General features: G+C 40.1%; 1 protein-coding gene across 1 annotated transcript in view; it reads left to right on the forward strand.

Moving 5' to 3' along the window:
* The window catches only part of PARN (poly(A)-specific ribonuclease), a 161031-nt gene that overhangs the window by 59694 nt on the left and 77295 nt on the right, over positions 1-24042 (forward strand). The window contains exon 21 of the mRNA XM_082643472.1: positions 594-668. Coding sequence (XP_082499598.1) covers positions 594-668 — 75 coding nt within the window. The remainder of the gene's footprint in view (positions 1-593; positions 669-24042) is intronic.

A 24042-nucleotide genomic window follows, 5' to 3' on the forward strand; every position in this document is an offset into this window, starting at 1 on the left:
TTTAATCCAGAAGGATCTATCTTTTGTTTTTAAAACAAATTTTTAAAGCTGCTTCTTTTTTCCTGGTTTGTCTGTTTTCTTGAAGTTTTTTTAAAATTTATTTTTGGCTGCGTTGGGTCTTCATTGCTGTGTGCAGGCTTTCTCCAGTTGCAGTGAGCAGGGGCTACTCTTCATTGTGGTGTGCGGGCTTCTCATTGTGGTGGCTTCTCTTTGTTGTGGAGCACGGGCTCTGGGTGCGTGGGCTTCAGTAGTTGTGGCACATGGGCTCAGTAGTTGTGGCACATGGGCTTAGTTGCTCTGTGGCATGTGGGATCTTCCCGGACCAGGGCTCAAACCCGTGTCCCCTGCACTGGCAGGCAGATTCTTAATCACTGAGCCACCAGGGAAAGCCCCTTTCTTGAAGTTTTAACTGAAATAGCTTCAGTGGTAGATTTAAGTTTTGGTTCTCTGTAGTGCTGAGATTTTGATCAAATTTTAAACTAGCACCTCATCTCTCTTTAAATTGATGGATATTCTGAAATATATCAGATGTACAAATGGAATCTGATAGCTATCTAAATAGTTAAATGCTTACTTTTAATTCACTGTTACAGGTAACATTCAGATATCCTGGATCAATGACACATCAGCATTTGTTTCTCTCAGCCAACCTGAACAAGTACCAATTGGTAAGTCTTTTGGACCTTTGTTTTGTGTATTAATGAAAAGTGGGAGCTTGCCCACTTCCCAGTCTAAATGCTGTGGGTTCAGTCAGCTGATTCACAAGCGTTGCTGCCCGGTTTGTTTTGAGCTTGTCTCTAAAATAAAGGAAATAATTAGTAAGTATCATGTGTAGATGAGAAAATAAGACAAATGTATTGATTCCTTATATACACTATATCATATACTTTTTACTTTTCTATTCCTTTCCCATTGCCCTTTTTCTGAAATGATTTGTATGTTTACTATTTGAGGGTTAGAAATAGCAAATTGAGAGGAATAGGGGACAGACACCAAAAGGTGATCCCTGTATTGACCTGTTTGCCTCTGTACTTTTCTCATTTATTTATAATTTTTTGTGGTTTATTTATTCCACTAAACTTGTGTCAAATACTTGTTTTACGAACAAATAAACTGAAAGATATTTTATCTGCTTCTAAATTAGGATTGTAAAAAGGTGGAATGCTACCTCTCTTATTGTTGGACCCTAAATGATTTTGATATTAACCATCACAAAACAGTCTATTTTCTTAGGATGAAAAGCTATTGAGTTAAATATTGAAGAAAATATATATTGTTAAGCTGCTTCTTCAGACAGATTTCAAGTTCCCTGGTGCTTAATAATGTAATTTTTCTTTTTATTAAATGAAGTGCCACAGACTAAAACTATATAACTCTGATAATGTAGCTATATGAGCAATTATATGAAAATTTCTACAAATACACAAATTCAGGTCAGAGTATTTTTGGTATTTAAAAAAATTATATAACCATTGCAGGAATATATGCTATGTTATAGAAATGAAAAGTTTAGGCTCTGGAGTCATATTACTACACTACCTTTGGCTGTGTGACCTTGGACACGGTACTTAATCCTGACAAGCTTCTGCTTATCTCTATAAACTGAGGATGATGTTATGGATTTTTTAGGGTTATTATGAGGACTGCATGAGATGATTATGTTTATAAAGCTTGACATCACTATGAACTTTTATTATGGTTACTTAGCAGTAGATTTCAATGTGAAATGTACTTCAGGAGCTCATGACACCAGGAACAAGGTTGGATCCAGGGTGTGAATGATATTGCTAGTTAAATGTTTTTTAATATTTGCTTATTTCTGTGACCCATTCCCCCCACAATCCTTAGAAAGACAGTTTACCTGGAATCCAAAGGGATTGAATTCTTAGAGAATTGTTAGTGGGGGGCAGGGACCCTGAGATTAAGACTGTAGTGAGACTTCGGTGTAGATGAGAGAACACTGAATGTTAACTCCCCACCCGAAATCTCGTCACGCCTCCCCTGCTCACTCAGTGTCACACTTCAGCTTCCTTGCTGGTCAGTCTCAGGAGCCATGCAGTGGGAGAGAAGGGGATGCATAGGCTTTGAAGCCACGCTGACACAGGGAGTAGTAACCTGCCTCCACCACCTGTCAGCCATGCATTTTTGGGCATGTTACATAAACTCTCTAAGCCTCAGGTTCTTCGTTTGAGTGACACAGATGATGATAGTTAGTTCCTTTGTGAAATGAGATCAGGGATGTTAAGTTCCCAGCAAAGAGCCTGGCACTCCACCAGCAGTGCTTGACAATTGGTAGTAATTATTGAAATACTTGCTTGGCCTCCCTTGCTATGAAAAGTAAAGATGAGTGTGTGCAAATCTGAAATTTGTAAGACACTAGTGAGTAGTGCTTAGTTGAAAATACAAGCATAATTCCTTGTTTATGTGTGTGAGGTGTCAGAGCTTCTTTTATTGTTCCTGTTACACCATATTTGATGTGCAATAATGATTACTCCCTTACTTATTATTGAAAGTGTCTTTCAATAGTACAGTAGCTTTTAAGCTCAGTATTTTATTCAATGATACCTGAAATCAGGGAGCTACATTTCAGAATCATGTAGGTACAGAAGTCCTCTGATTTGCTTGTTTGCCCATCTTATTCTCTGTTGGATCCTCCTTTCGTGCCTGGCACATGCCGTGGCGTGAGTAGATAGATGTGTGTGTGAACGGGTGATGTGGGGAGTGACCTTCTTACCTTTTTTCCTCCTAGGTTAAGAAGTTAGATGACTGTTGTCTTTTGATACATGCGGCTGTACTAGTAAAGTCTAATTTTCCATGATAGTCTCTTTTCTGACACAAATGACAGCCCTTAACATAAATCCCTGGTGGTGCACGTGCTGTGCCTACGACCGCAGTTTCTTTGCCAGCAGCCATCTTTTTTTTTTTTTTTTTTTGTTTCTGCTTTATAACAAAGTGAATCAGTTATACATATACATATGTTCCCATATCCCTTCCCTCTTGCATCTCCCTCCCTCCCACCCTCCCTATCCCACCCCTCCAGTCGGTCACAAAGCACCGAGCTGATCTCCCGGTGCTATGCGGCTGCTTCCCACTAGCTATCTACCTTACATTTGGTAGTGTATATATGTCCATGCCTCTCTCTCGCTTTGTCCCAGCTTACCCTTCCCCCTCCCCATATCCTCAAGTCCATTCTCAAGTAGGTCTGTGTCTTTATTCCTGTTTTACCCCTAGGTTCTTCATGACATTTTTTTCCTTAAATTCCATATATATGTGTTAGCATACGGTATTTGTCTTTCTCTTTCTGACTTACTTCACTCTGTATGACAGACTCTAGGTCTATCCACCTCATTACAAATAGCTCAATTTCGTTTCTTTTTATGGCTGAGTAATATTCCATTGTATATATGTGCCACATCTTCTTTATCCATTCATCGGATGATGGACACTTAGGTTGTTTCCACCTCTGGGCTATTGTAAATAGAGCTGTAATGAACATTGTGGTACATGACTCTTTTTGAATTATGGTTTTCTCAGGGTATATGCCCAGTAATGGGATTGCTGGGTCATATGGTAGTTCTATTTGTAGTTTTTTAAGGAACCTCCATACTGTTCTCCATAGTGGCTGTACCAATTCACATTCCCGCCAGCAGTGCAGGAGTGTTCCCTTTTTTCCACACCCTCTCCAGCATTTATTGTTTCTAGATTTTTTGATGATGGCCATTCTGACTGGTGTGAGATGATATCTCATTGTAGTTTTGATTTGCATTTCTCTAATGATTAATGATGTTGAGCATTCTTTCATGTGTTTGTTGGCCAGCAGCCATCTTTTACTCAACCATCCCCCACCCCCAGGGCTTGGCTTCATCTTACTTGCCTCCTCGTCTCAGCCTAAACATCCGTGTCTTCAGATGTTTTCTCTGGCTCCCTTTGCAGGGGATCAGACCCCATTCTCTGTGCTAGCCTGGTATCCTTTCTTAGTATGCCTTGCTTGGTTGTCTTCCCAGATAGACTGAGAGCAGGGACCATATCTCTTGTTTGCCATTGTGTTTTCAGTGCTTAGAGTCGTAATGTCTGATGTTAGTAAGTGTATGTTAAATAGTTGTTGAGCTGAATAAATGACATTCAAGGTGTTATGACTTAGAAACGCCATTTTGTGCCTGATGGTTGTATCTCATGTCTCTCGCCTTTTGCTGTGATTTCTGAAATTATGCAGATGTTTTCTTGAAAGACAATATAAAATTTGTTTTTTATAGTGGTAATTTTACCAATGAGAGAGACCCAGGGTATCTAATGTGCCGCAAATCCTATTAATGTTATCTTAAACAAATTACTTATTCATTTCAGCGGAAACAGAGGGCTTGTTAGATCAATAACGTAATGTTGGAAAAATCATTAAATGCCTATTTATATAGCAGCTTGTAATGGCTTCTTTGGCTCGGTTACAAACTATTTTTGATTTACACTTACGGAGTTGCTTTTTAACTGACACCTGCCTTTTTCTTTTGGTAGTGCTAAGTCTAATCAAGATTTCTTTAAAGCCATTTTCATTAATATGAAAACTCTTTTTCAGGTCTATTGAAATTATTAAAACTCTTCTACTGAGTGCCATTTAGTTCGATTCCTGTTGCATTTTGTTTGCTCCTGCTGTGAAGATAAAAGAGTCCCTGGTTGCTTTGGGGTTCAGATAGTGAAAACCCATCCAAGCTATGTTTTCATATTCTTCCCCTCTGGCTTTTCAGGGAAGACAGCACGTGGCCAGTGTGGGACTTGATGCCATGGAGGAGATCACTTAGCCTCACTGTTTGAGAATTTTTCTCAGAGTAATCGAATAAGAAATCACCTGTAATGGTCACATCTGAATACCTCAGACACATTTAGGATTTTTATATATCTAATATAGTTTTGTTAAATGGGGAAAAGAGCTCAACAATATTTCAAATGTATTAGCTCTTCCTAGTCATACTCTCAATAGTTAGACATTGTCTTGAGTGTCCTTAGATATATTATAAGGCATTATCTCTCTGCCTGTAAGTTTTATAGAAATAGCTTGAGGAAAATAACCTTTTCATTTGTTTTGAAAGGCTGGAGATTAGAGTACGCCATGAATACTACAGGAAAATTTTAAAAAGCAAAAATTGATGAAGGCACTTTAGTAGAGGTAAAAACCTATTGGTTATTTTGTAAAACCAGCCCCAATTCAGGGAGTTATAGAAATTCCCGATATACTGCCTTAGGAGCTTGTTCAGGATGATTTGTTGGGATGGGGGGAGGTACTCGGCTTCACAGCTTCACTTCAGTCCACAGTATGAGTGTGCTTATATAAAATCATCCTTTTAAAAGCGTAGCTTTTGATTGTGCTGAACAGATAAATATTAGAGTTGTTATACGACTTTTGAGGCGATTATTCGGTACTGGATTTGCTAAAAGGCTGCTTATAACTTTAAACTTTACCTGTGCTTTTTGTTAGCCTTTTAATGTTTACCAAATCTGTAGTGATAACTGTTTTTCATTCGTGGGATTGATTTGTGTTCTCGTTTTTCCTCAGTCACTCTAGCTAGGGGTTCCTGATTTTGTTGCTCTTTTCAAAGAACCAGCTTTTGGCTTACTTCATTTTTCTCTGTTGTTTGCTGGTGTCTGTTTTGTTGGTTTCTGCTTTTTTGTTTTCTTCTTCTTCTTTTTTTTTTTTTTTTTTTTTTTTTTTTTTACTTGCTTTGGGTTTACTTTGCTCTTCTTTTCCAGTTTCTTGAGGTAGAACGTTATGTGATTTTTTTTTTTTAAGTCTTAAAAATTTTTTGAGCCTGGCTTCCTATAGTTTAGCAGTCAGCCCGTGATTGGTCAGGTGTTGTGCTTGAACACCTGGAGCCAGTAAGGCTCTCACCCTTTGCCAATGAGGTTGGGGAACATTCAGCATCCAACCTTCAAGCAGTTCACAGTTTGCCCCAGTTTCCACTTTCGGCTGGATCTCCATTCTCCTATGTGAGGGCACAAGGCCTCAAGCCCAGCTAACAGTGTGTGTGTAGCTAAGACTCTCTCCCAGTCATTGATTTTGACCTCTTTTTGTTTCTAATACAAGCATTTAAAGCTATAAATTATCCTGTAAGCACTGTTGCAGGTGCATCCCATCAATTATATGTTGTTTTCATTATCATTAATTTAGATATGTTTTTCTAATTGCTCCTTTGACCCTGGATTATTTAGAAGTGTGTTGTTTAATTTCCAAGTACTTAGAATTTTCCTAATTTCTTATAGTTGCTAATTTGTAATTTAATTCTGTTGTGACTAGAAATTTTAATATGATTTTAGTCCTTTTTTTTTTTTTTTTTTGGTACGCGGGCCTCTCACTGTAGTGGCCTCTCCCTTTGCGGAGCACGGGCTCCAGGCGCGCAGGCTCAGCGGCCATGGCTCACGGGCCCAGCCGCTCCGCGGTATGTGGGATCTTCCCAGACCAGGGCATGAACCTGTGTCCCCTGCATCGGCAGGCGGACTCTCAACCACCGCACCACCAGGGAAGCCCAGTTCTGCCAGTTTTTGAGAGAGGGTGTTAAAATCTCCTATGATTGTGGAATTGTCTGTTTCCCCCTTTAATTTTGTCATTTTTGCTGTCATATATTTTGAGGCTGTGTTATTGGGTGTGTGCACGTTTATGATTGTTTTGTCTTTCTGGTAAATTGACTATCATTATGAAATGTCCTTCTTTATCTTTTGTATTACTATTATTTTTAAGTCTAACCTGATATTAATATAGTCAGTCTGTCCTTCTTGTGTTTTTAATGTTTGGCTGGTATATCCTTTTTCTGCCATTTACTATCAACCTATCTGTGTATATATAAAATAGTCTCTTGTAGACAGCATATAGTTGGGTATTCCTTTTTATTAATCCATTCTGATAACTCTGGCTTTTTATTGGAGTATTTAGTCCACTGACATTTAATGTAATTATTTATATGGTTAGGCTTGTCATTTTAAAGTTTGTTTTTTGTTTAGTCCCTCTGTTTTTTGTTCCTTTGTTTCCCCCTTTCCTGTCTTCTTTTGGATTATTCGAAAATTTTAAAAAGAATTCCATTTTAATTTCTGTATTAGCTTTTTAGTGCTATACCTATATGCATTATTTTTTAGTGGTTGCTTTAGAAATTTCAATATATATCCATAACTTTTCACAGTGCATTTAGAGTTCATATTCTCACATAGAAGGGAGAAAGCTTACATCCATATAGGTCCATTTACTCCAATTCCTATTGTCTTCCAGCCTGTAATTGGCATATGTATTACACGTGCTTTGATTATAAATCCCACAAAGTGGTGTTATAGTTTTGCTTTAAGCAGTCATATGTATTTTAAGAAATTAAAAGGGGGACTTCCCTGGTGGTCCAGTGGCTAAGACTCTGTACTCCCAGTGCAGGGGGCCTTGGTTCAATCCCTGGTCAGGGAACTAGATCCCTCATGCTGCAACTAAAGATCCCGCGTGCCACAGCTAAGACCCGGCACAGCTAAATAAATAAATAAATATTTTAAAAAATTAAAAGGATAATTTAAAAAATTTACCCAGATATTTACCATTTCAGATATCTTCATTCATTCCTAAAGATCCAAGTTTCTTCAGGGTATCGCCTGAAGAACTTCCTTCAGTATTTCTTACAGTGCTGGTGTGGTGGCAACAGATTCTCTTAGTTTTTCTTTATATGAAAATGTCTTCATTTTCCCTTCATTCATGTAGAATATTTTAGCTGGATATAGAATTCTGGGCTTTTCTTTCAGCATTTTAAAGATGTTCCATTGTCTTCTGGTCTCCATGGTTTCTGATGATAAGACTACAGTCATTTGAATCATTGCTGCCCTCTATGTAATGGGTTGTTTTTCTCTGGGTACTTTAAAGATGTTCTCTTTACTGTTGATTTTTTAGCAGTTTGAATATGATATACTTTGGCATGGCTTTCTTTGTAATTATCCTGTTGGGGTTGACTGAACTTCTTGAATGTATAGATATATGTCTTTTACCAGATTTGGGAAGTTTTTAGACATTATTCAAATATTTTTTCCCTGTGCTGTATTCTCTTGCCTCTCTGTTTGGGATTTCAACTACCTATATGTGGGAGACCTTTTGCTATTGTTCCTGTATTTCCTGATGCTCTTTTCATTTTTTCTACCTTCTTTTTTTTTCTCTTCTTCAGATTGGATAATTTCTGTTTATCTACAAGGGCACTGACTCTTCCCTCAATCATCATTATTCTGCTATTAAGCCCATCCAGTGAATTTTTAATTTCATATATTGTATTTTTCAGTTCTGTATTTCCATCCAGTTTATTTTAACCTTTTCTGTTTCTTGTTGAGATTTCCTATCTTTCTTTTATTTTGAGCCTATATTCCTTTACCTCAATGAACATATTCAGAATAGCTCTTTTAAAGTCTTTGTCTAATAATTCCAACATCTGTGTCACCTAGGTGTTGGTACCTATTGATTACCTTTCTTTTGAGAATGGACCACATTTTCATATGTTCAGTAATTTGGGATTGTTTTCTGGACATTTTGAATGTTCTTTTGTGGACTCTGGATTCACTTATATTCCTCAGAAGAGTGTTGATGTTTTCGTTTTAGTTTTAGCGGGCAATTAGCTAAAACTACAAACCCCTTCATGCTTGTGGGAAGTGGCTCAGATCTTAGCTCAGACTGCTTTCAGTCTGCCACATGCATGGTTAAGGGTCAGCCGGGGACGTGGGCTATCTTTACACCACATTTGGAGTTCCCATTCTCTGGTTTCCTCTCTGAGGATTCCTTCCTCATTTGGTGTTGCCACTGGTTTCCCCTTGTGTCTTCCCCTGACTCCTCCTACCAGAAAGACATGGGATTTTTCTATCAGAGTTTTAGTTGCTCTTTGCCCTTTTTACTACATATTCCCTTTAAGGCAGAGTCACAACCAAAAAAAAAAAAACCCCAGGAAGTTCACTCTGTAGCAGTTTGCTTCCTCCAAGTTTTGACTCCCCTCTAAAATCTCCCTGTTTCTGCTTCTGTTCCAGAGCCCTTCGATACTTGTTTTTAGCATTTTTTTCCAGAGCTTATGTTGTCATCAGTGGAAAGGTCAGTTTGTTAGGAGGTGGAATGCCTTACCTTTGCTTTTTTTTTTGCGGTACATGGGCCTCTCACTGTTGCGGCCTCCCCCACTGTGGAGCACAGGCTCCGGATGCGCAGGCCCAGCGACCATGGCTCATGGGCCCAGCCGCTCCGTGGCATGTGGGATCCTCCCGGACTGGGGCACAAACCTGCGTCCTCTGCATCGGCAGGCGGACTCTCAACCACTGCGCCACCAGGGAAGCCCCTACCTTTGCTTTTTAATTGTTACCCTAATAGCGTCTACATTTGACACAAAACTTCCTGCCGTATTATACCATGCTGTACTACCTTTTTCTCTGTTTAATAACATTTTAAGAAAATCTAATGTTAATGCATTAAGAACCTGCTACTTACCTCCTTTAACCAATTAAAAGTAACTTAAGTTCAGTTCCTTTCAAATACACATATATACTGAGGGACAATATCCTGACAACTTGGTGTTTTGCTTCCATCTGTGCTACTTTTCATAGTTGGCTAGTATGTTACTGTATATTTATTCTTGTCGAAGAGGAAATGCACAAAACAGTCAAGAAAGAACCAAAAAACAAATGATGTTTTTTCTTGCATGTTAATTTTCCTAATCTTAAACTGTATGTAGAGTTGGCTTACAACAATTATATTGAATTATAAATTTATAGCAATAAATAAATGAGTTCAACTATGACATGACTTTTTAAAATAAAAAGCTTGTTTTGGAGAGAGGCGATGGGTGACTTAACTTGTGGGTTAAAATGCTACATGATTTTTATTCTGTAAGTACTGAAACCTGGAAACAATATATTTGTTTTTATATAGAGAAGATTTTTTTTATAGTATTGGCTTATGGAATACTTTAGTTTGATAAAGGAAAATCGTTATTAGTAAGAAGCATTCATGTCTATGTGTTTTATGTAGATATCTTCTCATTTGAAAACTTGTAAGAGCAACTGACTCTTTTCTTTCCCTCTCTAAATTGCTTAATCCACGAAAGGCACTGTGGAAATTTTTAATAATACTTATTAAGAACCTTCTTGTTTTACTAATTCCCTTATGTGTTTAATCATGAGAATTAGCAGCTTTATGCATCTCTTCTATGAAATCTGTATCAGGCAGATTTATTTAAGAGCATGGCAGTAACTTGGACTCTTCCTAATTAAGGCATCAGCTGGTGTGAGAATAGGGCAGAAAGCTTCCTGACTGCCAGATAAGGCTTCCCGGGTTCTTAATATAATTGCCAGCATTAAAGGATCAATGAGGAAGAGTCCTGTGGCAGTTAGAATGTAACCAGGAAAAATGCAGTGTTTGTGCTTCAGAGGCTGAATCTTCATAGTCTGTTAAATTGCTTGTTGTCCAAAGGATTGGGTTTGATTTTTTGTGTTTTAAGGGCCATGTTATCTGGATCTAAGAATGTTTGCTTTGTCAGAGTATTCAGGAAACCTATCAAATTTAGTTATAATGTCATTTGTTAAAAAATTGCTTTTGTGATGGTCTCCCACCTCCAGTTTTAGAAGTAAATCAAACTCACTGTTGAAAATGTGAGAAATATTTGAAATTACAAAGAAGAAAACAATTCAACCATGGTCTCTCCATGTAGATATGAATACTAACAATATTTTGGTTAGTGTTTCCTGTCAGTTGTTTTACTCTGTCTAGATGAGTGTTTTCGTAACATTTTTAATACTACTTGAGATCTGACTTTAAATGCATTTTTGTTTTTTTTTTTTTTTTCTTTTTGCGGTATGCGGGCCTCTCACTGCTGTGGCCTCTCCCGTTGCGGAGCACAGGCTCCGGACGCGCAGGCTCCGGACGCGCAGGCTCAGCGGCCATGGCTCACGGGCCCAGCCGCTCCGCGGCATATGGGATCCTCCCAGACCGGGGCACGAACCCGTATCCCCTGCATCGGCAGGCGGACTCTCAACCACTGCGCCACCAGGGAGGCCCTAAATGCATTTTTGGATCTGCTTTTTTAGTTAACATTATGTCACAAGCATTTTCCATGCCATTACACATTTTTCTAGAAGAATTTCCTTTTTTTTTTTTTTCTGCGGTACGCGGGCCTCTCACTGTTGTGGCCTCTCCCGTTGCTGAGCACAGGCTCCGGACGCGCAGGCTCAGCGACCATGGCTCACGGGCCTAGCCTCTCCGCGGCATGTGGGATCTTCCTGGACCGGGGCACGAACCCGTGTCCCCTGCATTGGCAGGTGGACTCTCAACCACTGCGCCACCAGGGAAGCCTGAAGAGTTTCCTTTTAATGGATGCATTATATTTCATTGTATAGGTACATGTAACTTATTTAACTATATCCCTCTTGGATGTTTAAGTTATATCCAAATTTTTACTATTTTAAATTAATTCTTTTTTAAAATTTTATTTATTTATTTATTTATTTATGGCTGCATTGGGTCTTCGTTGCTGTGTGCAGGCTTTCTCTAGTTGGGGCGAGCGGGGGCTACTCTTCATTGCGATGCATTGGCTTCTCGTTGTGGTGGCTTCTCTTGTTGCGGAGCACATGCTCTAGGCATGTGGGCTTCAGTAGTTGTGGTGAACTGGCTCCACAGTACAGGCTCAGTAGTTATGGCACGTGGGCTTAGTTGCTCCGCGGCATGTGGGATCTTCCCGGGCCAGGGCTCGAACCCCTGTCCCCTGCATTGGCAGGCGGATTCTTAACCATTGCACCACCAGGGAAATCCTTAAGTTAATTCTTTAATGAGCATCTTTGTCTTTCTTTATATCTCTGATTATTTTATTAAAATAAATTCTGAAGGCATGAAATCATTGGGTCCATAATGATAATCCTAAAAAAAAACCTGAAACAACTCATTTATACCTCTTTTTTATTAAACAGTGATAATTTTTGTTAATGGAAAAATTTTAAAGTACCAAAAAATTAAAAATTTGTGTAGTGCCCCTCTCTTTATTAACAAAGATAATTGCAGTAGTATTTGAGATTTACTTTTCAACTGTGTATATTATATTTAAGTATATATTTTACCTTATAATATTTTATTCTTTGCATATTGTTTTACTGTGTGTTCTTTTAACTTACCAGTGCTTCGTGTCTATGTAATAAGCTCTTTTTTTGTGTTTAGTTGAATAACATTTCATCATATGAAGGTATCATCGTTTATTTAACCAGTTCTTTGCCGGACACTTAATTTAAACAGTTTTAGGGCTCTTGACTCCTATTTCAAAATAAGCTTTTATTTATTCTTTGTATTGAGTGTTAGAATCATTCTGTCAGGGTCACTCAAAAAGCCCACTGGGATTTTTCACTGCTATTTTAACAAATTAATTCCATTGACATCTTTATTTAGAAATATTCAGTCTTAAAAAAGAAAATTCAGTCTTTATGACCAGGAATATGTATCTTTTCATTTACTCAGACAATTCTGTGCATCTCTGAATGTAGTTGTATGTTTCATTGTTCTTGTTGTTTTTATCATACATACTTTTCAAGATTATGCAGAATAAGTTAGAAAGCAGGTTCCATTGTGCCTGATTTAGTACCACAGCCATAGTCAGCTCTTGGGAAGTATTTTAGGATGCTGGTGGTTTTAGGAAATTTGAAGCAGTGAGATTAATCAGCCTGCTTGCTCTTAGGCCACTGAGAGACTAAGTTTGAGAATTCAACACAGACCCTGCGTCTCTGATTCTTATTCTTGAGGCTTCAGATGCTGTTTGTTGTTGTTTTGTCACCAGAAATAATGAACTGGTTGATTAAATAGGCTAGCTGTGTTAGTCTTTACATGTTAGCATTGTTTTCTCAGACATGATTCCTATTGTCTACAACCTTACTATTTTAAAGAAATGAAATAAATTTGGTATTAGCAAATTTGAAAAACTATAAGTGAAATGATTTTGGACCACTTCAGTGGCTGTTTCAGAATATTATTTTGTTACAAAAAATGTTACCAGCGAATCTCTTGGGGTGGTGAGATTACAGGAAAATTTTACTTTCGTATTTTTTTTTCTATCTTCTGTTTTTCTTTAGGACAGATATTACCTATGTACTAAAATATTTAAGTTTAAGAATAAAGTCGTAGTACTTTCTTTTTTATATGTGCGGGGGCACGGCAAAAGGAAACGTCCTGCTTCTGAAATGCTTAGACGTCTAGCATATTGTTGACTGTAGTTATTTTATGGTTATCTTTTTTCTAATCATGAAATTTATGGAATTAGTTTCTCTGGATTTTCCTTCTTCAACTTTTTGGTTTAAATCTGCTATTCTGGGAAGGTGGATATGAAACATTTTTGATTTGTGATGTTTGTTGATAATATTTCCACTGTTGAGTATTTTTGTAACCCGTCTTTTCTTGTTTATCCTGGAAAGAAGCCCAAACATCACTTTAGTAGCAGGGTAAATGTCACTTCATCATGTTGAGCAAAAATGCCAGAAAATGCTAGACCACTGAAGTGTTAAGGTGGTGGTTACTCTAGCACTTCAGACCAGGGTTTTACCTTAACTTCTACACCTCATGTCACCTCATGTCAACATATCTAGATATTTAAGAGTGTTTTTCAGGTTTCATGATTATAAAAAGCAAGCATGGATTAAAATAACTGTTTAGTAATAAGGCTTTATATTACACTGTCCAACTAGTAGGAATGTCTTTTGTTCTTCCTTAATGTGAATTGGAGTATCGTGGGGAACATCATAGAGATTTGTTTTCTAATTGCTTCAAAGGCAGAGGAGCAAACTGCTATGGTATTGGGAAAAGGAATATAGAAAAGACACCAACACATGAAAATAAAACTTTGAAACCGAGACTTTTTTTCTCACAAATCCTTTATTGGTGTTATATAGATAATTTAAAGGAAAAGGAAATAAATTTTTACAGCGTATTATTTAGCAAAAAAGTATGAGCTACTTATAGGACATCTCTTGGTTTTAGTATTTGTTGTTTCCCCAAATATGAATTGTGTTATAGTGTGAGCAGGGTCACATTTAGGTGTGCATTTTTGTAATTATAGGTTCAGATGGATGTAAGCCTTATTTATTTATCAATGTATATTGCTAGATACCTTGTATTTTTATGTTCAGTGTTCTTTACAGTACAACAGAGAATAGAATAATTATGAGGTATTTTGCAAGTTTTTTTAAAGAAGATGTGTTTCTGGGAATTCCCTGGTGGTCCAGTGGTTAGGACTCCATGCTTCCACTGCAGGGGACATGAGTTCGATCCCTGGTTGGGGAACTAAGATGCTGTAAGCTGAGTGGTGCAACCAAAAAAAAAGGGGGGGAGTTTCATTTGAAAGCTGCAGTGTTAATCTTTGCATAAATATTTGCCTGTCTACTGTTGAAGAACCAAGGGACTGAATTTAGATGGAGAATAGAGATGAAATAATAAGCATTTCTGCAGTCAAAGAATTCATGGTCTAGTGAGGCAGACGGGTATCTAGATAACTAGTGCATCAGTACATGCTGGGAGCTGTGATAAGGTACACTGCTCAGAGAGGGAGAACCAGTTCAGACTGACATGGAGACGCAGAAGAGGGTTAACAAGGATGGCTTCCTGGAGGAGGTGGTGCTGATCCTAATAATGAGTTGGAGTTAGCCTAGTAGAAGAAGCCTGAGAAAGCTCTGGTAAAGAGTGGGACCAGCACATCCTTTGGTTTGATTGGAACAGGGGGTACATGTGGTGGAGTGGCTGGAGAGGAAGTTAGAAGGTGGAAACATGAAATGTATGTGTTAAAATTAGGAGTTTGCATCTTACCCCTTGTACAAGCCTTCTGTAATGTTGATTTGGGGTAGTCTTTTAATTCAAGTTTCAAAATAATATATTGCATCTCACTGGTTTTCTTTTAAGTCTGAGGCTTTCAAAAGAATTTCCAGGTATGGAGTGCTTAGTTTGTCAACTTGAGCTGTTCTTGTAAAGCCTGATTGCTGTCAGAGGTGGCATCCCTGATGGCACTCTTCCACATCTGTTGGTGGCATTGTAGCACAGGGTCAAAAATTGATGGATATATTTGAGCAGGTTCTATTTATTTTTAAATGTCTAGGAGGTTGGTGTTTGCATTTACTCTAGTTCAGAGCCTTCTCTTAGAGACTGAGGCCAAATTGAATTTATCTGGGAACCTGCCACATTTATAAATGCTATGCAGAATAATAAATGGGCCATTGGCTTCCAAGAATCAGTGACGGTGCACTTCAGTTCCTAATTTAGAGTTCACGAAAATTATCTCTTGACAAATAAGATTGCAAGAAAAGAAATCCTACTTGACGGATTCATCTTTGGACAAACATGTAAATGTTGTTTACACAAATGATACTGGAGCAAGTCAAGTTGGGAGAGAATAATTGAATGAATGAATGAATCAGTGCATACAGATGGCAAGTGTTTTGTGTTCAGAGGAAGGGAAGATGGCTTACCTAGGGCTTATCATATAGTGTTCAATTGCCCCATCCAGGAGACTTGACTTCTTGAAGTGGGGACTGCCTCTTAGTCATTATTTTACATCCTTGGTATTTGGGACAGTGCTGGGAAGAGTTGGGGAAGGCTTTGAGAAGAGGCCTTGATAGGGTCCTTGAGAGAAGGCTGATTCTGAGTTAGCAGAGAAGATGATCGTGCAGGCAGAGCTGATGTGGGCAGGAAAGTGGATGTTTATGACACAATTTGTCAGGCTGGCTCACCCTCTCACTGGGCTGTGAAATCATTTTAGTGAGTGTGACCAGCTTTTTTATAAAAGGAAAAAGTTAGAAAATGTCAGAGTGAGTCCCATCTAATAAAGATAGGTTTGCTGGGTTTTTTTGTCTTTTTTTTTTTTTTTTTTTTTTAACAAACCCTTGTGTTGAGAGCTTAGGTTTGCTTTTTTTAATGTTAAGTTTTTTCCAGGTATAAATCTGTACATGCAAGAATACATGTATGTGTACTGGGTTGTAATAAAGATGTATCATTGTAGCTCATGGTCAAAAAAGTTTGAATTCAGATGGTTTAGGAGACAGGTAAAGTTTTTATGTAATGGAGAGTCTTCTCTTCCATTTGTGCAGAGCCCTGTGGCAGGTGTTAGCAGTAGGGAGGAAGTAAAGGTAACTCTGACAAAGATCTCCATCCTCAGGTGCTTCCTGTCTCTAGACCAGTGTGGGGCTGGGGATTCGTGTGGACAGCCTCTGGCAGGAGTGCTCATTCCTTCATTCTTATATCTCCGTGGACCGGGAGGAGACATCCACACTTCTCACCCAGAGAGGAACATTGTGGCTAAAGTGTCTGACCCCCCTCCATCCCCCTTACTTGCTCCTCCTCATGGAAGGAGGCCAGTGGCGTATCTGATCGGTGAAATTAGGAAGAGGCTGACACCCAAGGGCTTTTTTGACCAGTGGAGGAGTCACTGCATTGAAGAAGGCAGGCCTAGAAAACCAGTGTCTGGGGTCTCTTCCTAATCTTGAGATTATGAAATAGTTTAGATTTTAGAGGCTTCTTGCAACTGTCAGGTCTTTTCACTGATGGGGGTCTCCTGGTCTGGATTTCTGTAGGGGTGGTATTGGCTATGGTAGGAAGCCCTGTTTGGACCTCAGGCCCCAAATCCATCTCCAACACAATCTACTAAGGGGTCTTATGCTTTGGGGGAACATAAGGATGATGCTATGTTGCATCAGTTCCTCGGTCTTTCCAACGACTTGTCAGAACGCATAAGAGAGGATGATGCTCCCTAACTGCAGACTGGTACTAGTGGGAGATATGGTTGGAAAGGATGAGATTCTGAGGGCCTTGATCGCTGCCTCATCAAATTTCAACTTTGTGTGTGAGCAGCAGAGAGCCTTTTGGTGCACCTAGAGGTGTGTGGGTGTGAGTGTGAGTGATGACATGATAAGGAATTTCTTTCATAAGGATGATGGGTTCTGCAGTGTGGGAGGACTGAGAGGCTGGCCGTGGCTGCACTGTTTCCAGAAGTAGAATGGCAACAAGTAATGACCTACAGTTAAAGTTTGTTCTGTTCTGTGATTGGTTCGAAGTTTTTTTCTGTTCTGTGATTGGTTCGTGAGGCTGTTTGTTTACTACCGACATTATTTGGATTTTGCAGACACTAAATTTTCTAGCTTGCCTCTCTTCTGTGTTACTAAACTATTGAAGTGCTTTTTTAAGTCCAGGTGTGACTTTCTCTGTCTTCATTCCATTTCACTGACCAGAAGATGGTGCTGTCGTTCTGGCAACGAATCCACCTTTCCCTCTTCTAGTAAAACTTGTCATCTAAAATGCTTATTCATGCTAAGTAATGTGGACACTTAGAGCATGCCCTTTCCACAGTGTAAACCTCATGCAGTACGGCAGCAGTTAGGCAACATTTGCGGGATCGAAAATCTTCAGAGTCTGGAGCCTAGAGAAACCTACCACGAGGTCTCTCCGTTAGGTGCTTGCTCAGGGCCACCTTTGCACTCAGGGTAAAGTGACACTCTTGTAGGAGTCAGGATGAAGACCTCTGTTATTTGCTATTTGATCTGTGTGTAGTCTTCCATGATTTGGTTTGAAGATTTATGAATAGAGAGAAAATATTTTTTCCTCTTTTCTTTTTGGAAAAGATCTGAGTACCTAGAGGAAAACTCATGAATTAAAGTTTACCAGAAATACTGTGTTCAATTCAGTGTTTCACTGGATACTCAATTAATTGAATTACCCAAGCAACGTCTCAACTTATTTTAGCCGTTTGGAAGAAACCCGGATGGTATGATGGACTTGGAGTAAAATTGGGTGTGTGATCTTGGGTGCTTGACTTAACTTCTCTGAGCCTTCAGCTGTAAAATCAAGATGAGAAAATGCACTTTTCAGGGCTGGGAAGAATTGATGGAGGTAATAACGGTAATGTTCTCACACAATGCCTGGCACTAGCTGCTTATTTAACGTGCACTTCTTGCCCTATCCCATCCCCATTCAGAACTCCAGACATTAAAATAGCATTACCGAATTGAGTTTATAAAAAGCGTGCATTGCCGCATCGTGGAAACTGTGGTGTAAACCTTGTAGAATGATGTGTCCCTCAGATAGAAGCGCCCTCCAGTTAAAGTCTTCTCCCACCTGCACCTTTTCAATACAAGACCAAAACTGCTGCCAAAATGATTTTTAGTTGTCTGTCCTTTGCTTTCCCGTGGCTTCCTGCGTTGCTGTTCTAATTCATCGTTTATCAGTTGCAGTTAGGGGTCTCCCTCGGAGCCTACTCGGGGTCCCCACTTCACTAGTTCCTGGAGCCTCTTTCTGTTACAGAGGTCAGCTTTAGAGTAGGTTTGCGTGTAATACCAGGACTCCACAGACACAGAAGTTTGTAAGATTTGCTGTAAGGTCGGGCTACGGATTTATTCCGAGTCAGTTTGGGAGGCTGGTTTGGACATGGTCTTAAAAGTACAGTCAGTCCTCATTACGCACAGATTCTGTGTTTGTGAATTCACCTACTCGTTAAAATTTTTTCGTAACCTCAAAATCAGCACTCACAGAGCTTTTGTGGTCATTCCTGGACATGCGCAGAGCGGTGGAAATGTGAGTCTCCCAACGCACGGGGTCCCCAGTTGAGGTTGAACAAGGCGATGCTTCTCATTGCAGCTCGTACTGTAAACAAGGGTCCTTTTCACAGTCTATTTATTGCTACTTTTTTTCACATTTTTGTGCTTTCTGTTGGCGATTTTTGCCATTTGAAATGCCCCCTCCCCCCAATCACGGGGCCAAAGTGCTGTCTCTGTTCCCCAGCACGAGAAGACTGATGTGCCTTACGGAGAAAACATGTTAGAGAAGCCGCATTCAGGCATGAGTTACAGTCCGTTGTTGCTGAGTTCAGTAGTATGAGTCAGCAATGTATGTTAAATAAGGTATCTTTAAACAGAAGTACTCGTAAAACAAGAGTGTGTGTTGATTGGTTTAAGAAAGTGCTGTGGCCGAAGGCTCGCAGGAACCTAGCTGTAGTCTCCCCTGGGGAGCAGTGGTTCAGTGTTGGAGGATACTTGATAAAGCATCATAAGGAGCGCGAATACTGAGACCCTGTTCCTTTCTGCCTTCATGTCTCCTCCGCAGTGTTCCACCCAGTGCTCTTAGGCAAAAGGATTCTGGGCTGCCTCCTTGTTATTTGTTTTTCAGGGAGAGCTGCGAGAGAGTCCTGGCTCCTGCCCGATAGAAACACTGCTGCAGAAACGGGCTGCTGCAGGGCGCCCGGCCTTGCCTGGCCCAGCGGGCAGCCCGGGCAGTAACTGGCACAGGGGCGGTGGGCTTCTCCAAGTGCTGGATAATTAGGTGGATGGACACCGAGGAGCTTCATTTGGTGAGATGAGAACCAGGAGCCGTCTCTTCAGTTTATCGTGACTTTGGGCATTTGTTCTTATTACAGTTGTATGGCTAAAGGATCGAGGGTGGTTAAATTCGGTTGTATGTTGAACATCTGTGCCTATAATTCCTACAGCTGTTGAATTTGACTTTCGTTGAAGGTGATTTGTCTTTATTTCTTCTTTTTCTTGATACCATATTTCCGCAGATGAATCCTCTCGTTGTAGATTTCCATCTTACCTTTTCTGTTGTGTGGTGAGGTTTGAGAAAACCCAGGATGTGTGGTTCACCTTGGCAGCCTCTTCATTTCAGCAGAATGTAACTTGCATATTGGTGCCTTTAGCAGAGAAGGGGCCTGGGATGGGAGAAGAGTAAAAAGCTAGGGAAGATTCACTTCATGCCTTTGGCAGGTACTTGGAGAAAGCAACGTGCAGCAGATTTGGTTGAAGGGCACTTGCTGTCCCATTACACAGTCTTTCTTTTCACCTCTGTACACGTAACACATAGTCCAGTCTTTCCCAAGTGGAGCCACAGTTAAGGAAAGTGTCACTTTTAGATCTGTTAGGCTAATCAGATCCCTGGATTCACTGAGCAGCTCTAACCAGTCATTTGGCATGGGGACACCTTCATGGCTGGGTGACAGTGAAGACAGGCAGCAGTGGATGTGGTGGACAGGCTGTGCCCTAGCAGATCGCATGGCTGGCACATCGCTACCTTCACGAACCTGCCTGGGAGCTTGTTGCACAGACACGGCCACTCTGACTTTCATGTGGGTGGGTGTGTGCCCTACGCCAGGCTGAGAGCGATGGATGCCCTGCCTTGCTGGCCCAGAGGGCTTATCCCCTTCTGTGACCGCTGTGTTGACGGGACTATATCAGTATTAAGTACTGAAACTGACAGGTCTTGGACAACTTCAGACATGGCTTCCTGCACTTTCCAGACACATCCTTATCTTTCAGATGGGCGGGAGTCATCTGTTTCATTTCTTGGCAGAGAACAGCCTTTATCCATTGGTGCCTTTACTTCCTCATCTGTAGAGGGTCACATTTAGTAAGAGTGGCAGAGGAACTTCATCTGCATGTTTTTCTGAGAAATCTTTCAACTGAAATTCCGTAGTGAGATTCTCTCTAAGTATTCTGGATAACTTCAGTCAAGCAGAAACAAGGAAATACTTCATTTGAGACCACCATGTGTACGCATATATATATATTTTTTAAGGAGTAGTAGTAGTATTTGTTCTGGAAAATATCTGTCATAGACTGTTTTTAAAAATCTGTTGTTGTTTAAATTATCCTCTTCTTTCTCATGAAATTACTGAGAATTAATGTAGGAAGGATCTTCCTTCCTCCCCGTTACCTGTACTTGCACTGTGTTGGGTTATATTTAAAGGAGAGATTCGTTTTGATGTACAAATAAAGTAAGAGTTTCAGTTTTTATATATATGTATAAAATTCTACTAAGATATCTGGTGGTACAAAGATTTAATGCATCTGAATGAGGAAAGATACACATAAAAACCACGGGGCAGGATCTGAATGGCACCGATGGCTATATTTTGTTGATGTTAACTCCTTAGAGAACTCGTATTGCTACAGAAACACTTTAATGGAATACTGTTTGGAAAATTATATTTTTAAGTGGAGATAAAATGTTTTCAGTAAAGTATTTTAGGTACATTTAAAGACTTTCCTCTAAATTTTCGTTGGATTTCTAATTCGAGTAAAGGGAGCTTTATCCCTCCTAGACTAGTCCTTCCCTTCCCTTTTTTTTTTTTTAATGACTTTTTAAAAATTAGTTAATTTATTTATTTAGTTAGTTAGTTTTGGCTGCGTTGGGTCTTCGTTGCTGCATGCGGGCTTTCCCCCAGGGGGCGGGGGCTACTCTTTGTTGTGGTGTGTGGGCTTCTCATTGCGGTGGCTTCTCTTGTTGCGGAGTGCGGGCTTCAGTAGTTGTGGCATGTGGGCTTCAGTAGTTGTGGCTCGCAGGCTCATTAGTTGTGGCACATGGGCTTAGTTTCTCTGCCACATGTGGTATCTTCCCAGACCAGGGCTCGAACCCATGTCCCCCCCCATTGGCAGGTGGATTCTTAACCACTGCGCCACCAGGGAAGTCCCCTTCCCTTCCCTTTTAAATGCTTGCAAGTATTTTGAAAAGTGATTACATTAGAGCTTGATCTTTGTCTTCTTACCTTAATAAATCGAATACTCCTAATGCCGCAGTTTAGTAGCAGCAGCAAACAGCTGCCCCTAGGAGTCAAGATCTTTCTTCATAATTCATGTTTGGACAGGAAAGTGTACCTGGTAATGAATCTTGATTATCGAAACTGCTAGGGGTGGACCAAGGGTATGATAATATACTGGTTTGCCCTCAGGCCCCAGCTCTTCTTTGAGAGCTTACTTACTGATGAGGAAAAACAAACCCAAACAGAATTCATAACTAGGTAGTTGCCTTGGGAAAACAACAGCTCATGAAATGTTTTCAATTTCTTAGGCTAAAAAACAGAGAAGTTAACTAAAACTCACAGGTTAGAATCAACTACCGTGTTGTATCTGGGCTCCCCTGAACGACTTAGTCCTTTTATCTCCTTAATCCTTGCATCACTCCCAGGAGGCACCCAGTGTCAAGCAGGTTCTGTTTGGCCAGGCACTTAGCTACTGCTCTGTCTTTGATATTAAGTGGCATAATCATTCCATGTTCTCCAGAACCTCCTAAGCCAGCTCACTCCCTACACACGTACAGTATTAAGTTTGGGTTAGTGGGCGGGTAGATTCTCTGTGCTCAGAGGAAAGGGGCAGAAAGTGGAGATTACTTTTCTTTGCACCCCAGTCGCCACCATAGAGTTTCTGGTTTTATGACTTCACGTTAGAGAATGTGGTTAAGATAGTCCATGATATTTGTTGAGTCTTGCTCTGTGACCTGGTCAGTTTTAATAAATATTCCAAGTGTGTTTGAAAGGAGAGTACAGTTTTCCAATCTTGAAGTATAGGGTTCCATACGTCCAGATCAAGCTTGTTAAATATGTGATTCTAATCTTTTATTTATTTACTCATTATTTTCCTTTGCTTGATCTATAAGTTTATAATTGGGATTTTTTTTAGCTCCTACTGTGGTTTTGAAATTGTTGGCTTATAATTCTGTCGGTTTTTGGTTTGGGGCGTTTATTGTTCTAATTAGTGGTTTGTTGTTGTTGTTGCCCTGAACTCAATTTTGTCTGATACAACTTAATTAGACCCAAATTTTCCCCTTTTGGTTAGTATTTGCTTCATATCTTTTCTAGCCTCTTACTTTCAACCTTTCTGCGTCGCTTTAGATGTGTCTTTTGTGAATAACAAATAGGTGCACACTTGCGGAGCACGGGCTCTAGGTGTGCGGGCTTCAGTAGTTTGTTCTTATTACAGTTGTATGGATAAGGATCAAGGGTGGTTAAATTTGGTTGTATGTTGAACATCTGTGCCTATAATTCCTACAGCTGTTGAATTTGACTTTCGTTGAAGGTGATTTGTCTTTATTTCTTCTTTCTTCAGTCAGAGAATCTCTGTCTTTTAGATGGTGAATTTGGTCAAGTTATCTTTGCTATTCACCATGCTTGCTTCTTTGTTCTTAACACCCCCTTGTGGAGCAGGCTTGAGGTGTGATTTCTCTTACAGACTTTTCTCTTCCCACCCACAGCCTTAGGCAGGGACAGACTTGGTTGCCACATCTCCAGGCCAGTTGGTGAGTCTTTTTTATGTGCCCCGCTCTCTGCAGGGCCCTCAGTCCTGTTCTTGCCCCACATGGGCCTGAAACCGTGTCTGAGTCTCTGGCTTCTTGCTGTTGGGGCCTGTGCCCAGGTCTCATGCTCCCTGGGGCTGCTCCAGCCTGCTCTTGCTCTTAACCCCTGGCTTCAAGTTCTCACTCATTCTCGCTCATTTCTGACACCTGAGGATTTCTTTTCCTTCCCTTTAAGCTCAACTGTACATTAAAAAAAAAAAGAAGAAGAAAAGTCTTGGTTTCCTTTCTTGAGTGCTCCCTGCAGTTCTAGTGGGAGGAGGCTCTGCGTTTCTGCACCAACTTGGCACCCTCCCCCACCCGTCTGTGGCTGAAGATCTTTCTGTAATGTTGGTGTTAGGCCTTTCTTGTCTTTACCTGGGGGACTACTTTTACCTCAGACTTAGCTCTTTTGTATTATTTAACACATATTCCAAGTGGAAAGCAGCCACATTTCTCTGTTGGTGTGAACTGATTGGTGTGGTTCCTTGTGTTCATTTACTGATGCGTGACTCTGTCCAGATTATACCACGTGTCAGATGTTTGCCAGGCTGGAGGATTGGGGGCAGGGGGATGGGACCTGTGGGTCATTGAATTTTTTGGCAACCCTGGTTTGCTTTCAGAGAACAGCCACAAAATCTTGAGTTTGGGGATATCTTTGCTCTGTTTATTGTCTGAATTCCTTCTCTCCATGAGAGTGAAAGTTCCAAAGGGGCCAAATTCTGGTCGAGATGTCTTAGCTTATGCTTAGACCTCATCTTAATTATCCCAGCAAAAAAAAATTAGAGGAATTTGACATATAAGTGATATCAATACGGTATCACTTACATGTGGAATCTAACAAAAATTATATAAATGAACTTATTTACAAAACAGAAGTAGACTTACAGACATAGAAAGATTCATGGTTACCAAAGGGGATAGTGGGGGTGGGGGGGACAGGAAGAAGGGGAGGAGATAAATTAGGAGTT

The sequence above is a fragment of the Mesoplodon mirus genome (genome assembly GCF_964341445.2).
Source record: "Mesoplodon mirus genome assembly, chromosome: 15".
NCBI classification, from domain to species: domain Eukaryota; kingdom Metazoa; phylum Chordata; class Mammalia; order Artiodactyla; family Ziphiidae; genus Mesoplodon; species Mesoplodon mirus.